Source organism: Pezoporus flaviventris, unplaced genomic scaffold, assembly GCF_033815535.1.
Source record: "Pezoporus flaviventris isolate CSIRO_AGI_PZ_B2104156 unplaced genomic scaffold, CSIRO_AGI_Pfla_v1 ptg000057l, whole genome shotgun sequence".
In the NCBI taxonomy this organism is placed as follows: domain Eukaryota; kingdom Metazoa; phylum Chordata; class Aves; order Psittaciformes; family Psittacidae; genus Pezoporus; species Pezoporus flaviventris.
The window spans coordinates 1996712-2012465 of NW_026892605.1; the positions used below are offsets into that span (position 1 = coordinate 1996712).

A 15754-nucleotide genomic window follows, 5' to 3' on the forward strand; every position below is an offset into this window, starting at 1 on the left:
CTGGAGGTTACACTCTTAGTATGAAAATAAAGTCTTTACGTAGATGTTAAATCCAAGTTTCTTGTTTGCTTTCTCAAGCAGAAAGAAAATCTGAATACATGCTCTGTAAGGTTGATTCTAAGACTATTTTATTGGTTGTTAGGTGTTGTGGACTACCATCTTTCCAAATTTGCTTTTTCTCTGGTTTGCCTCATTTTCTTCCTCTGTTCAGAAGTAAAGCTGTTTTCCCACCTATCTGCAGTTGCATAACTCTCTTTTCTAGTATGTCTCTACACCTTTGCCAACTACCAGAAATGCTTACATGGAAGAAACTTTATTACAGCAAGGTATTTTTAGCTGCCTTAAGCAGGATTTAGTGGGAATAGGGAAAGGGGAAAGAACAGCCAGTATGGAATCATCAGGCAGCTCTTTTTAGGCTACCAGCATGTGTTCCTTGGACCCACCTCTGCTCCATTTGGCAAGCAAGCAGGTAGTGTTGTGGTCTACTGTGAGTAAATTCAGATGTGGTATTAATATATGAACATTAAAACACCTTTTGTTAAAAGAACTGAGACAGCTAATTTCTAAAGTGGCTGCACAACATCTACCTACTGGTGAAACCAAGGTCACCAGAAATAAGCAGTGCCCACCACCTGAGGGGGGGAAATATTTCCAAGTTCAGGCTCGGTAGCTTCTTCAGAGGCTGATTTCACCCTGACCTATTAAAGAAAGACAGTTATGGATAGGGTTGATCCTTCTGATGCTCCATTTATAGCTGAAAAAGTCAGCATGCCAAAAATGATGATGTAGAAGTTAGTCAGAGAAGCCAACCAAACATTCCCCACATGTTTAACTTTGGAAAGTAACACCTTTGCACCCACAGTGCATGCTCTATGCTTGTATTTATATTGTAAATCTAAAGGCAGCTATGGCTTTTGTTGGCAAGGGGGGGATCTACCAGCAGTTTAGTGTGCTGTTTTGCTGTGGTTTTAGTCAGCTTCTATGACTTTGTAGCACTGGCAGTTAAGGGTCTGTACTTGGAACAGAAGTTCTTAGGTGGCACTGAAGAGAGAGACTTGAAATGTTAAATATAACTTCCAGCTGTATTGTTCTTCTCCATAAATACGGTAACTATGGTGCTTTTTTTGGCAACAGGATCAAGTTGTCAGTACTCCTTACAGGGTGGATTTGGAGAAGCTCCTCTTAGAGCTGAAATAAGAGGTTAATGTCCTAGACAGACCGGAGAGGGAGACAAAGCAGGGTCTTAGGTTAGATGGGAAAGTAATGGAGTTAAGTAAAGTACTGTGAATTTGAGAACACATCAAAAGCGTAGATACAACATAAATAGTGCTGAAGAGAGAGAAAAAGCATGGGACCTGCACATGCTAACTTGCTTACTGGAGTGGCAACATGGTTAATATGCAGCTAGAAAGGACAAGGAACACATGGAGCTCAGTGAAATACACAAGTGTGGAATGTGATCCTAGATGCTATCAGTCACCATTATCGAGTTAGTTCTGATGTGATGCTTGACTACAGATGGAATGTGATGCCAGAAGGCTGATCATGCTAAAGGTGACTGGAATTGAGAATAAAGCAAAAAAGACTGTCAGCTCTAAATATATGATGTGTAAATGTCACCAAAGATGTTAATGATATCCCTGCTCAGAGCAAGATGGGGCTCCCTATATTTGAAGGACTGTAAATTTGGATAGTTGCTGTTCGGTTTTAGTAAGACTTACCTGTAGTTAATTCAGCAGTAAAACACTGCATTCTTTCTAAGCTGTAAGTATCTCTGGTATTACTAGTACCTTTATCCTGAAAACTGTCACCTTGGTACAAATACAGCAAGTACCTATAAGCACCTATATGATGGTGTCACATAGTTTTTTATAAAACCATAAAGACTATCATCAAACTCTGCCATAACATAGTTACGAGAGTAGAGGTCTTTGAATATCTGTGGACATCATGATGTCTCTGAACACAAATTTCAGCTCTTTGAACAGACCCTGCACAATTTTACACAATTACTGCTTCTGCATTTGCTGCATTTTTGAACTATTTTTCTTTCTCTTTTAGATTTATCTTCAGGCCAGAATGAAAGGAGACTGGGCAAGACTTTTACGTCCTACCATACAATTTGGTCTTATTGCTTCATCCATCTATGTGGGTCTGTCACGTGTATCTGATTACAAGCATCACTGGAGTGATGTTTTAACAGGACTCATTCAGGGAGCTGTGGTAGCTGTGCTCATTGTAAGTAATTCCTGAAGGGAGAGGGGGGTGCGTGTGTGTGTGAATGCTGCTTTTATAAGCAGCACCTTAGAACTGCAGGCTGTGTTCAGAGGAAAGCAGGCCTCTCTTCCTAATGCTTCACCTCTCCAGCAGCTTTCAAAGTAACTCCTTGAACTGGGTGTAGCAATAGTACTTTAGTGAGTGGGGTAGAGACTGCACCAATTATAAGTGGCTTTTTTAGCTGCTGGACAACATGAAATTGTCCCTGCCCCAGAGCTTTTCAAACAACCAAGTTGGAAATGATCAACTGCAAAACCATGTGGGCCTCTAAATAACCCTACCTTCTGCTTCTAGCCAAATTCTACATCTCAAGCACAACAGCAGAGGAGAACTGTGTATGAGGTAAGAGGGGCAAAACCCAAAGCCTTTAAGGATAAGGACAGCATGAAAATATCAATCTCTGCCAGCTTAAACAGCCTGTTTTTTCAGTCTGATGGGAAACAAAAACTCTTCAGCATGCCTTGTGTGCATTTTGAGTGCTAAAAGTGTGTTCACAAGGCATGTGAAGCTGAGCTGTTCTGATGTGTGAAGAGTTATCCATCTGAAAAGAAGATCAGCTAAACTTGGAGCTGCAGGCCTGGCTGACTTAGTGGCAGCACTTGTGCTGGCCATCATCACAATCCCATGGTGCATTCGGTCATGGGAAGAAACAGATCAGAGACATGAGCTAACTGAGGTCATATTGAGGAATTCCATTACCTAGAACTGAGACTCACCGGCAAGGACCAAGTCCAAGATAAACAAATGTTCTCTCAGCTGGTAGTCGGAAGTCATTCCAAGATAAAGCTTTGTTTACTTGTGGCAATCAATCATCAAAACAAGCCTTGGAGCTGCTCTGGGAAGCTCTGCATACTGCATTAACTGCTGTTAAATGGCTGCATGTTGACTAAAACATAATTCTACCCCTTACTGTTGTACAACCTCAGTCTCTAAGAAAAGGGGTGCAGGGAATGAGAAGCATCAGGGACTGAGAAGCTGAGGGAATTTTTATTTTTTATTAGGACAACAAGTTTAGTGGGGGCTGCTGGATGATTGCGAGGAGGGTATCTATCTTAGAGACACTTGGCAATACAAGCATGAGTAGAAGGTGGCACTACAGAGTTGAAAGGTGAGGAAATTATTTGTAAAGAGAAGAGTCCAGAAACAGCTGAGGTGAGAGCATGCTGGGGCAGCAACTGCAAATGGAGCACTAAATTGAGTGAATTTAGCATTGAGTGGAAACTGAAACTCATCTGGTATGCAGCTAAAGCAGCCTGCTGGGGCACCAGCCAGCCTGCAGCACGGAGTACGGTTTCTTCTGCTGCTATAAATTGTGTTCTGAAGTTCTCAGGTTTGCAGTGGGATGGGAGGAGGTGATGTAGGAAGGGATCATGAGAGAAAGCTTCTTAATTACTACATGCAGCACTGTACTCAGCATGCCTACTAGTATGACTTGAAGTGGGCAAAGGGAAGAAAACAAACTGCAGAACTGGATCAAAGGATGTGTCTTGTAGTTGGTAACTGAAGAAAGTGAGGTGGCATGGTCAAAGAAATGCAAGGAAGGATAAAGTAAGTAGTTAGCCTTACAGCTGCTGGGGCTATAAGACACTTGAACTGGGGAAGGAGCTGCTGTTGTGAACCTTGCCAAGGAGAGGAATCCAAGGTTGGTTTAGCCAGCAAGAATAAATGTAAGGGAGGGTCACACTGCAGATAGTTACTAACTACTGACGTGTCTTCCTCAGCCAAAGTACACACTCTCATGTCCTATTCTAAATAGCTTACAGAGTAAATTTAACCGTACATGTGGTGTAGGCCCTCAGCAAGCATATTTTGCTCCTTCATTTAAAGGAAGGAGTTAAAACTATAGCTATTGTGATGAAGCAGTTCCCAACAAGGCCATTAGAGCAGTTACCACATAACCTTAAATTTGGCTTAAACCATCAGTAGCGAAGCAATCCATCAGAGCGGGAGCAATAGCTGGAGAAAAAGCTATTGAAAGAACAGATGACGGAATTTTATACATGACTTTCTTAGCAACTTTCTAATGTTTCAACCTGGTTAAACTTTGATAAATAAAGTTTTGATAATGGAGTTCACCTTCTGCAAAAGCATTTACCTGTTGTCTCAAAGACTTACAAGATCTTAACACTAATTTTTTCACTTAGGTTGTGTACGTGTCTGACTTCTTCAAAGTGAGAGGATGTACATTTCAGCCGAAGGAAGATTCCCATACAACCCTACATGAGACTCCAACAAATGGAAATCACTTTGGCAGCAATCATCAACCATAAAGCATGACTCACTTGTCTTGCTCTCTGAAAGGAAAACAATTTCACAAGTCTAAATCTGTAATGGAAGTAATGCCTTTAAGGGACTGCTGCTGCTCTTGGATGCTCACTTTACCTGTATATAATAACATCTACCAGAGTTACAATAACCACAGTTATTGTATATCTAAACTTTAAATATCTGTTGGTGCAAGCCCTTGCTTAAAAGAAAAAAGTTATTCAAACTGTAAATTTTTATTGAAAACATGGTAACAGTTATATTACATAAACTGTTTGTACATGCCTTATTAAAATAACTGTGGTTAAAATACGCTCCATTAAAAAAAATTATTGGAAATGGAAGTATCGTGTGATTAAATTTCCCCGTAAGGTGGCTCTTGTGCTGCTTCTGGAAGACAACCTGTTACAGGTAAAGGCTTGCAGCAAAGACAATATCCCTCTTGATTTTTGTAATCCCTATTAAAAAGGAAAACACATTAATATCCAACACTCATAACTGACACAATCACTATTTAAATACAGGCACATGCATGTAACACCTTACAGTAAACAAAGTGATATGAGTCTTAAACGAAAGTAACAGTACATCCATATTCAGTCACAAACTCTGTTAAACTGTCAGAATGCACCAAAACCACCACCTTTTAAAGTCAAACTTGTAAGACAGATGCTTTTTGATAAAAGTTTGCTCTTTCCTCTGGAAAGAGAGCAATGATTTGTTCACCGTGCAGTCAACAGCAGAAGTTTATGTTACCAAATCCTTCACCCCCATTCTGTGTCCTACCTGCCCTCCCCAACTTTCCTTTTCTAGAGTTACTTCTTGTACTGTGGAAGTGAAATACATACCCTCTGCAAACTTGTTTTCCAGCTCTGTGTTTCCGATGGCTTTTGCAGCTTGGCACATCTGCCGAAGCAATTCTTCCAACCTCCTCATGCATCGAATTATGCTGCCTGTATAAAAGGTGTAGGAGAAAACTATGTACCTCCTGCTACATCATGTCACTGAGTAATTCAGTTGCTTAAGCTCACTTTGGATTAAAGTATTCATATCTTCTCCAACCCTGTTCAATTTATCTAGAAGCCAAGGATAAGAAAAACTGCATGTCTTAAACTTGGTTTCTCTTTAACAGTGGAATTCTCCATCAGGCATTTCCTTGAAGCTGTCTCCAAATGCTCGTCCTGTTACCTTCTACTGCCTTCACAGCCCCTAACTAATTTAATCAGAGGACTTCATGGGCTGTTCAGTAATTCCTATTTTCTTTCAAGTACTTGAAACTTAACAAGTTCTTTTATTTAGACCTTCCTGAAAAAACATACATGTTTGGGGGATTCATAAGTTTGCTGCTTCAAGAACACAGATTTATCTTTTGTAATTTTTTTGATAGCCTTTGGTGTGTGGCACTACTCCTGTGCCACTTGGGAGTCTATGGACCACTCTATACTACTCAATTGCATGCTTACAGTTAATGCATTAAAAGCTCACACTGCAACCTAATACCCACAATAGTTTGTTACACATTCACCTCCTGTTTTAACTTCTGAGCTCAGCCCAAGTCCCTGTTAACAAGTTTCACAAAATGACCCTATAACCATTATGCTCTTCCAGTGGCATGCAAACTGCGTGCTGTTCGGTTATTTTCTCCAACACCATCTTGCACCTAGAATCAAAATTGCTGTAAGCAAAATAACTATCATAGGGTAAGTATGGGATGCAGTTATTGACAGCAGCCCTGGAGAGGACTGGTGGGTATTGGCGGGTGAAAAGCTGGACCTGACACAGCAATGTGCCTGGCAGCCCAGAAAGCCAACTGCGTCCTGGGCTGCATCCAAAGGACCATGGCCAGTGGTTTGAGGGACGGGGTTTTGCCCCATTTCTCCACTTTCATGACACCCCACCTGCAGCACTGTGTCCACCTCTGGGGCCTCCAACACAAGGACACAGACGTGCTGGAGTGAGTTGGAGGGCCAGAGAAATGATCAGAGAGCTGGAGCACCTCTCGTATGGAGAGAGGCTAAGAGAGCTGGGCTTGTTCAGCCTGAAGAAGGCTCCAGGGACATCTTATGTGGTCTTTCAATACTTAAAGAGGACTCACGAGAAAGATGGGGACAGACTTTTTAGTAAGGCCTGTAGCAAAGGGACAAGTAAAGTGGACAAATTCAGACTAGATGTAAGGAAGAAATCTTTTAGGATGAGGGTTGTGAAACACTGGTTGTCCAGAGAGGTGGTAGATGCCCCATCCCTGGAAACTTTTAAGGTCACAGGTTGGATGGGACTCTGAGCAACCAAATCTACTTGAAGATGTCCCTGCTCACTGCAGGAATACTGGACTAGATAGTATTACATTGAACCACAGAAAGATCATCTGTAGACAAGGCATAGTACCTGGAAAAGAACTGTCCATATGAAAACATTCTACAAAGCTGCTGGGAAAGTGAGAAGAAAAATACCCCTTCTCTTCTAAAACACATTCATATGGTACCAGTAGGCCATGTCAGTTTCTAAAGAAAGAACAGTCTGTGTGAGGACAGCTGTCTGTAAAACCTACTGCAATGACATTACGTGAAGAACCCCACTGATTGTCAACTGGACACAAAGCACAAAACCACAGTGAACTGCAGGCAGCTCCCCAAAGTGTGGCCACGCTGTGTTATGGCTGGCTCCAGCTCAGCTCTCCAAGATCCTACATATCTCAGTTTCAAGGCCACCCCTGCCAACTATTCCACAGAGTCTCATTTACAGGCAGCATAGCTGGGGGTGTTGCAGACATACTTTTTTGGTGCATAAAAAACCCCTGCATTTTTGGAATAAATTACTGTTGTGTATACTTACTTCTGCAAAGCAAAATGGCTGATCTGCAATTGGTTATTAGGATACTTTGATCAGCTTACCATTCTTCCCTACAGCTTTAAAAAGCTCTCATTTCTATTTTTTCCCAATACACATTTCAGCTTCATGACAACTTATTTTCATTAGTCAGTCAACACTGCTCCAATTTGTGGCAAGCATGTTTGCTCTTCGAGCACTCAGGCTTATTGCTGCAACCTCAAAAGGCAGCTACAAGTTTTCACACTCATAACTGCACCAGGGGCTTCAGACACTTGACCATCAGTACTAATGAAACAGCAGAACACCATCCATCTTTAGGCTGTAATAGTGAAAGCACGCCACTGACTCAAGGTTTCTGTTTAGGAAAGTTCTGCTGGTGCACCTTAGCCTGGATGGATCACACAACTGAACATCAGTGTCATGTGAAGGGCATAGTCAATTTTGCCTCCTTACAGTGAGACTGGGCCTCCCTGTAATAACAGCAGTTCATTACTGCTAATTCCACACTGCCCAGAAGTCAGTGGAAGAATGACCTCATTTTAGAGCTCTAATCAGCCATCAACAACCTCCATCAAAATCACAAAAGGAAACACTAATACCTAACATGAACATTTGTACTTCAGATCAGATCAAAACAAGGATGCTGTGGCGTTTTGTGTTCTGTTGTTCGGGTTATTTTTATCACTGTAGCAACTTGGCTAATGGGACAAACTCCCCTAGGATTTAGCAACACCACTCTGCATTTAAGGTAAGCATAACTGGCAGTGGACAGCTGAAGGGCTTGGTCAGGGTAAACACCACTTAGAAACAACTGAAAACATCGGTATTATCAGCAGTGTTCCCAGGCTGAAAGTCAAAACACAGCGCTGCACCAGCCACCAAGAAGGAGAAAAACTGACTGCCACTGCCAAACCCAGGACACCCTCTTTTTGGACAATGCACAGAAAGCCAGCGAAGTTAAGCGAAGAAACATGTCAACCCCTGTCACAAGAGCTGAACCTCTCAAAATAGGTCTGTAAGATCCGATTTTGAGGGAGCTAGCTAACTGGCTGACCTTAGCCCAAATACAATGAATAAAAAACACTACTGCCCAGTGTATTGTGAACAGTCAAGTGCCAATGTGAAAATGTAAGCCAGCTACTGCTTCTCCCTCTGTGCTCCCCAGCCTCAGGTGACTCAAAAGCAGATATAAGGCTCACCCATCTGCTCAGATATGAGGAGGAATCTGCTGAATGCAGAATCAAAGACTGCCAGGATACCTATTGCTTGCAGGCAACCTACTTTAGAAAGTTCTGTGCACTGGGTTACAGAACTACATGACTTCCTCTGTTTTAAGGGCTCCCATTTGCAACATACAAAAAATTAAAAAGCATTTGGAAGAGGCAAGACAACGATGACAGGAACAACTTCAAGAAGAATGTTCACAGATCAGCAATTGCATACAGCATTATAAGACTGGTGCACCCATCCTACTGTTCTTCACAACTTTGCTCATAAAAGATGAAATCAGGTTTCCATTCTGGTGACCTTCAGTTTTTACAGATATTTCTGGGCTTTAAGTCATCCTGCTTTTTAAATGATGAAAACCAAATGCCTTCCTCAAGCTGCAGTTTCTAGTTCTCCAGTTTTAGGAACCATACTGACCCAGGTGGCAGGTTACATCTATGCTTTCCAAGAATCGGCACTGCACTGCTGTGATGAACCGTCCGGAACAGAGATGTGGTTACCACCTCTCACTTCTGTCATCACTAAGACAGCAGGAGGACCCTTCAATTTACCAAGTAAATAATTAACTGTAACAAGGACTAGCACAAGAACTGTACATCTTGGTGTCAAGTATTGGGAATGTGATGTTTTCCTCTTTAACTAGCAAAAGAAAGTTACCTTTTGTTGTAATAAATAGGATTTCATTTCTGGAAAGTTTTTAAAATTTAGAGATATGGCTTTACAAAGTCTTCTATAGATTCTTAATATATAGATACAGAATTAGATATAGATACAGAATTATAAGATAGAGAATTCTATTAAGACTTCTATATAGGTTAGAAATTAACTTATATAGTAAACCATTTTTTTCCAACTTCATTTCAGCCATGCAGAGACTTGAATACACCTGGGTTAATAAATTTTACTAGTTTTTATACTGTTATTCAGAATTACCATTCCGTGATACGGAATTACCATCTCACACCTCCTAAAGAAGAACTGATTAACATACCTTCAAAGACATCAGTCATTTTGCAGATGTGAGCAAAGTTAGCACCATTTGCCCATGTATGGACAACATCCATGAGGTGAGGTCTGAAAGAATTCAAGTAATTTTCTTCATCAATTTCCAGTTTTGCTTCTGCTGACACCTTGGCAATTCTTTTTGCACACTCCTTTAAAATAAAGGTATTTAAATTTATAATATACTTAAACAGATTAAGTCTTGCATACTATTAGGCACTGCATACAGGATGAGGTTTCCCTTTCTGTCTTAAACTATCCAGAATCAGAAAAAAAGCCCACTGTTTACATTAAGTCTGCCTGCATTAACATCTTAGAGTGTCGTAAGCAAGCTCATATAAGTTTTTAAAGGCATGCTCTAAATCAGCATAAAGACCTCCTGCAAACAACATAACCCATTATTACACACTGCAAAACCACATGCAGTGTCAGCAAAATTCACTGATGATCATCCAAAAAACGTGTGCTTATACTTTCCCCACACTCCTCACTCATGTTAACATTAACACTGACCTTGCACCTATTTCTAACAGACAGCATTTACCTGCATTTGCCGAAGTGGTCCTGCCAACTGCTCTGTCAGTTTTGGCATCTCACTGGACTGAAAAACAAGACATCAAATAATTTCATGCCCTTCCATACATTTGCTCTATACCAAATTAAATGCAAAAATAGAAGTTCAGTGTGTGCTAGTACCATACTAAATTATTCCAATGACTTCTCAAATGTGTTATCAAAAAGTAAAATTTACTGAACTCCCCAAGTACTTGATCCTCAAACTAAATCAGAAAAACCAAAATCTTTCTTTACAGGGTGGCAACAGTGTGAAAGAAACCTGCCTGCTTTCTAAATACTTCCAAAATTCCTGAAGCCAGGACACTCTGTTTACCTGTCCCATAGTTCTGAATTGCCAAAATGATGATCATTTACTACTTTAACTGTTACAAGCTTTTCTTTAAGAATGTGAAAAGTAAATGCTTTCAGTAATTAAACATCTGTAGTTATATATGAAAATATGGCTATACAAATACAGCAACTGTCCTATCTGTTTAGACCCAAGTATTACTGTTGGATGAACCGCAATATTCTAACGATGGCCTACCTTGGCATGCCTTCTACTAACAAAAGTAACCCATTAGCATCTGCCACTAATGTGCCTCCCACATTTGGAATCAACCTAAGTGATATATGTTGCTGAACATCTGCAGTAATATCCATATGCAAGTGGATTTTTACTGTATTTCCTTAATGATGCTAAACTTCTATACAGCTTGTAGGTGGGAAAACAACGGTGTCTGATGTTAAACACTCATTTTTTTTTAATATATGGTCTGTTTTTAACATCTCTTTTCGTATCAGTACCATGTAGTGCTGCCATTTCCATCAACAGGTCAAGGGTGCTGTCCAAATGATGTAACATGGACATGTTTCAGAATTAACCCCAGAGTGTAGGAGCAAATACTGTTAAGCTTCCGTTTTGAAATAATCATTCTACATTTTAAGAATGTATGTGCATACATACATAAACACAATTGTGTGAGCTGAGAATCTATTAATACAGCTTCACTGAATGGTGGGTGTCCCGAGTTCAGCTGTAGCAGTCATTTTTCTCCTCACAGCTGGTGCAGTGCTATGTTTTTGACTTTCAGCCTGGGAACAGTGCTGATAACACCGATGTTTTTAGTTGCTGCTCAGTAATGTTTACTCTGACCAAGGACTTCCTGAGTCTCATGCTCTGCCAGGGAGGAGGGGAAGCCAGGAGGAAGCAGAGACAGGACACCTGACTCAAACTAACCAAAGAGGTATTCCATACCACAGCACGTCATGCCCACTATATAAACTGAGGGCAGTTACCTGGAAGGGCTGGATCACTGCTCAGGTCGGGCTGGGTATTGGTCGGTGGGTGGTGAGCAGTTGTATTCTCTTCCCTTGTTATTTCCTTATTGGTGGTAGCAGCAGTGGCTTTGTGTTACACCTTAGTTACTGGACTGTTCTTATCTCAACCCATGGGAGTTACATTCTTTCAATTCTCCTCCCCATCCCTGCGGGAGTGGGGGGAGGAAGGAGGCTGAGGGGAGTGAGCGAGCAGCTGCGTGGTTCTAAGTTACTGGCTGGGCTTAAACCACAACCGGGGGAAACTGGCACACTGATTACAAGGACTGCAATTTTACACAGTCTTTGGTATGTCACACATGGGGAAAGATATTTCAGCACTGAAACTGCAACGTGTTTGCTAAGCTCAGTGGGAGTTCATGTCAAACATCTTAGGAAAGGATAAAAAATGTGCAATGGCTGGTACTGTTATGACCAATTCTGAAACTGAATTATAAACAACACTGTTGGTAGACATAAATGTCTAGAATTCATGGATTGAAAAAGTAACTCACATTCTCTTGAAATACAAAACAGCTTAGTAGCGCAGCTGTCTGTTCTGGAGATAAGTCATTGAAGATACCATTGAACATCATTTCTGTCAGGAGTAGTTCATCAGCACTAAAATAAAGAGGAAGAAGCTTACAGAGAAGGCTTACTGATATGTAATTTTTAAATTAATTACTATTAATCTGTTTTGTGAAGTAATTTGATACAGGTAAGAAACAATTTTTTCTTCATTTTTCTTACAGGAACACCAAAACCTAATATATGCTAGCTCTTTAAGGATGCTAATTAATAAGAGAGTGAGACAGCATTTTAAAGAAACTAAAAGCTCTTACTGGACTACAAAGAATCACTCCTGATAGTTCATTAGTTAGTATTAACAGTTGCTCTACTCAGTTTTTATCAGACAGGCTATCAAGAGATTGAAAATAACCAGACAGTTAGGCAGCAGAATCAGAACTGGTACTGCTGCTGCTCAAAAAAGATTAAACTGGGTATTTCCAAGATACTGAAAAAAGCGATAAAATTGCTTCACTTTACTTGTAGAATAAAGGTTTGATTATGAACTACAAAAGGAAGTGCATGAAGTGGATACAAAATCCAAACCTGCTATTTGGATAAATATCAAATTGTAGATAAAACCACAAATTCATTTTTGGAATTTATCAAATGTTAAGACAGGGAAAAAAGTATTTTTTTTACAAGGAGAACTGTAACTTGTCAGCAAACAGTTCCTGAAAGTCAGGAAGTCGGTAAAATTCTGATTCAGCTTCCCCACTTGGTATTGTAGTTTGCCCTTATGTTGCCATCTTTATGGTTTCAATCAGCATATTCCCTTTATGACACAAGTCACAGTCTCTGATCAATCTTTCTTTCAGTGGTTTCTGAACTTAGAAATATAAACATGGCATACTAATTTCATCAAGAACAGTAAAATGTGTATTCATGACAATAATCACACAGAAACAATTACCTGCTGATTTCACAAGCAACCCGCCCTTTCATCTCAATAACATCTGAGGATGTGGCAAACCCCAGCCTTCTCAAAACACGCTTGCGGCATTTGAGTTCATCCATTTGTAAGACGGTTCTAGCTTTTTTCAGTTCTCGTCTTGCTGCTTTGATATCTACAGCAATCTGGGGGAAAAGGGAGACGGGAGGAAGAGAGAGAGAGAGAAGAGGGGGAAGAGGGAGGCGGAGAGAAATAACATGATCCTGGTTTAATAAACACAACTGTTCTAAAGAAACTGTGTCATTTATATCAGGGCCTCAGCATGACAGAATATCAACACAGTAGTTGACAGTGACTTATCCAACTCCACTGAGATGGAGATTTGGAAATTCAAAACAAATTTAAAAAAAAAAAAAAATCTGTACTAAATCTGAGCTAATCAATGGTCCAATCAAATGCAAACAAAAGGTATTATTTCCAGCTATTAGAGCTTCTTCAGTTTCATCTTGTCACAGTCACTGTCAACGTTCTCACAGCTGGCTGTACAGTGCAGACACCTATGCAGAACACTGCTTGGTCCATCAGGTCTTACCACATGTAACTTTTGTGCTGCCCACACCAGAACCACCTCGCTTCTGTGAAGTGACTCCTGGAGAACCTGTTATCTAGAGCAGCATAAAAACATTACAGCTGTTTTTGTGCACAACCAGTTTCAGTTTAGCAAGGTTCAATTCTGTACAAAGTAAATAATTGCATTGCTTCCAGTGTGGGAGTTGGCTCAGGAAGCAGCAGCACCATGATTAGTGATTAGTACGGTACACTTCCCCAAGCTGGTAAGCCTCATCAATTCAGCTTAGCTCTGTACAGGCATAATAAAAATGTTCAGTTTCAACTACCTGTGAAGACCTGACCTACACTGTGCTAGACCTATTTAGTGAAAAAGACTAGAGTGGCACCTCTGTAACCTAATCCCTGACGACCTTTTCTGAAGAGTTTTATTTTCAGATGTGTTAATCATGGGCATACCACTGACTCAGCCAGTTTGTTAGTGAGATTAATTTATTTTACTGTAGTTAAAAAGGATTATTTGGGTTTGTTAATTTTAAAAGGATTATTTGCTCTTCTTCATTAAAAAAGGATTATTTGAGCTTTGCAAATAAAAAAAGGAAAAAAAAAAAAAGCAAGTAAGAAGGGAAGTACTGGTTTCTCTCTCTTCAGCTAAATATAGATAGAGGGTTCTGTTTTATATTTTTACCTGTGCTTTTTTTTCACAAAGTTTGTATATGGTTTCCAAGTTGGGATCATTGTGAAGAGGATGTGAATACATCCTATGCTCAAATGCCTCTACTTTTTGGATTATTTTTTTCAGTCCTTGATCTTTGATGCCCATGTCATCAATAGGGTCTAGTAATGGAACTCCATCGGGAAATCGCTTCTGTACTTCCTGGAAGGAAAAAGGTACTTTTTTTTCTAGAATTAGGAACAGAAATAAGCTACACTCTTACAAATCAGCTGGCACAACTACAGAGACACAGAAGGAAGTGGTATAAGTTTGTTATGTGATCTTCCAGCAGTTTTCAAAATCAATTTAAAATGACTGTTGACCAGAGGAAACAAGTGACATACATGGTGGCTTCCAAGCCCTATAAAAAAAATAAGGGTGAAAATGTGACAAGCTTTAGACAAATTTCTTTGGAACAGTTTGTCTTGGGTCCAAGAGTACCTTACTAATCAGCACAGAGACTGTACACAGCTTAGTGGAACTTACTTTTATAGACTTTAGCACACTTTGTCTGTTGTCAACAGGCCGCAGGTCTTTCGGTATGTAAAGTCGGACACTGCTGATAGCTGCAACAAGATGTACCAAAATAGGAACAACCTGTAAAAGAGAAGGCAGTAACTGATGCATCAGTAAAAAAATGTCATTTATTATTACTGTTACATAGCACAACTTTATGAAGGAAAACAAAACCTGAGGTATTACAAAGAAGAAAAGTGAGTTTGTCCAAATGGGAAAATTCTGTATTCAGTTAAATCAAGTGAGAGGCTACAAGTGGGGAAAAAAAAAAAAAAAAAAAGTCAGTTTTTCTAATACCTTGTCTCCTATCTACAGGAATACCTCTTACAATCCAAACCAGACAAAGTTATTGTTATATACTTAACTACGAATGCTACCAATGGAGAACATCAAATCAGCAAATACATATACGTAAGTATCAAACCACGAAGATACCATGAAGATTCAATACTGTGTCTCAAGCTTTAAGCTGACTTTGTGAAAAAAAGGGAAAAAAAGAAAAAAAAGAGAAAAAAGACAAAGAAAAATTAAAAAACTGTCTCTGATCTGAAATAGGGTTTCAATTTAAATAATGCAGTGCTTTCACTAAAAAAAACAATTTGATTTTAGAATGAGACAGGCTCACAGAGCAGAAGGGGTCTGAAAGAGAGAAATAGGTGAAAAAAATAATTCTGTTCCTAGAGGCAGAAGATAATGCTAAGAAAAGTATCTGCCAAACAGCATCAATAAATTTATTAGTAAAAGATTACAAAAATTCTAACTAAATTCTCAGTTCTAGTAGAACAAATGCACACTGCCCACAAAATCTTGCACAAGCATGCAAGAAAAAAAACAGTTTATAAACACCTGGTTATCTGCAGATTTTATCACATACATAGGTAATTTTTGTAGCTTTATTTACATTACTGCTATTGTCTTTTTTATGTACTGATTTGAAATATGTAACACACAACAAACACTTTTCAAAGCACTTCTTATAGGTTAACAAACCCACTCAAGTATTTCGTTCACACTGGCAAGTTACT

General features: G+C 39.8%; 2 protein-coding genes across 8 annotated transcripts in view; one reads left to right on the forward strand and one right to left on the reverse strand.

Moving 5' to 3' along the window:
• The window catches only part of PLPP1 (phospholipid phosphatase 1), a 59220-nt gene extending 54339 nt beyond the window's left edge, over nt 1–4881 (forward strand). For both annotated transcript variants that reach the window (XM_061469411.1, XM_061469412.1), the window contains exons 5-6: nt 2062–2238; nt 4422–4881. In XM_061469411.1, coding sequence (XP_061325395.1) covers nt 2062–2238; nt 4422–4547 — 303 coding nt within the window. In that variant the 3' untranslated portion in view covers nt 4548–4881. The remainder of the gene's footprint in view (nt 1–2061; nt 2239–4421) is intronic.
• MTREX (Mtr4 exosome RNA helicase) overlaps nt 4760–15754 on the reverse strand; it is a 45306-nt gene continuing 34311 nt past the window's right edge. For 3 of the 6 annotated variants that reach the window (XM_061469405.1, XM_061469406.1, XM_061469403.1), the window contains 8 exons: nt 14700–14810; nt 14187–14375; nt 12953–13116; nt 11988–12093; nt 10145–10201; nt 9590–9752; nt 5391–5495; nt 4760–5000 (listed from right to left, as the gene is read on the reverse strand). In XM_061469405.1, coding sequence (XP_061325389.1) covers nt 4948–5000; nt 5391–5495; nt 9590–9752; nt 10145–10201; nt 11988–12093; nt 12953–13116; nt 14187–14375; nt 14700–14810 — 948 coding nt within the window. In that variant the 3' untranslated portion in view covers nt 4760–4947. Of the gene's footprint in view, nt 5001–5390; nt 5496–9585; nt 9753–10144; nt 10202–11987; nt 12094–12952; nt 13117–13523; nt 13597–14186; nt 14376–14699; nt 14811–15754 lie in introns of those variants that run through there. The other 3 variants (XM_061469404.1, XM_061469407.1, XR_009746240.1) reach the window with 3 other exon arrangements.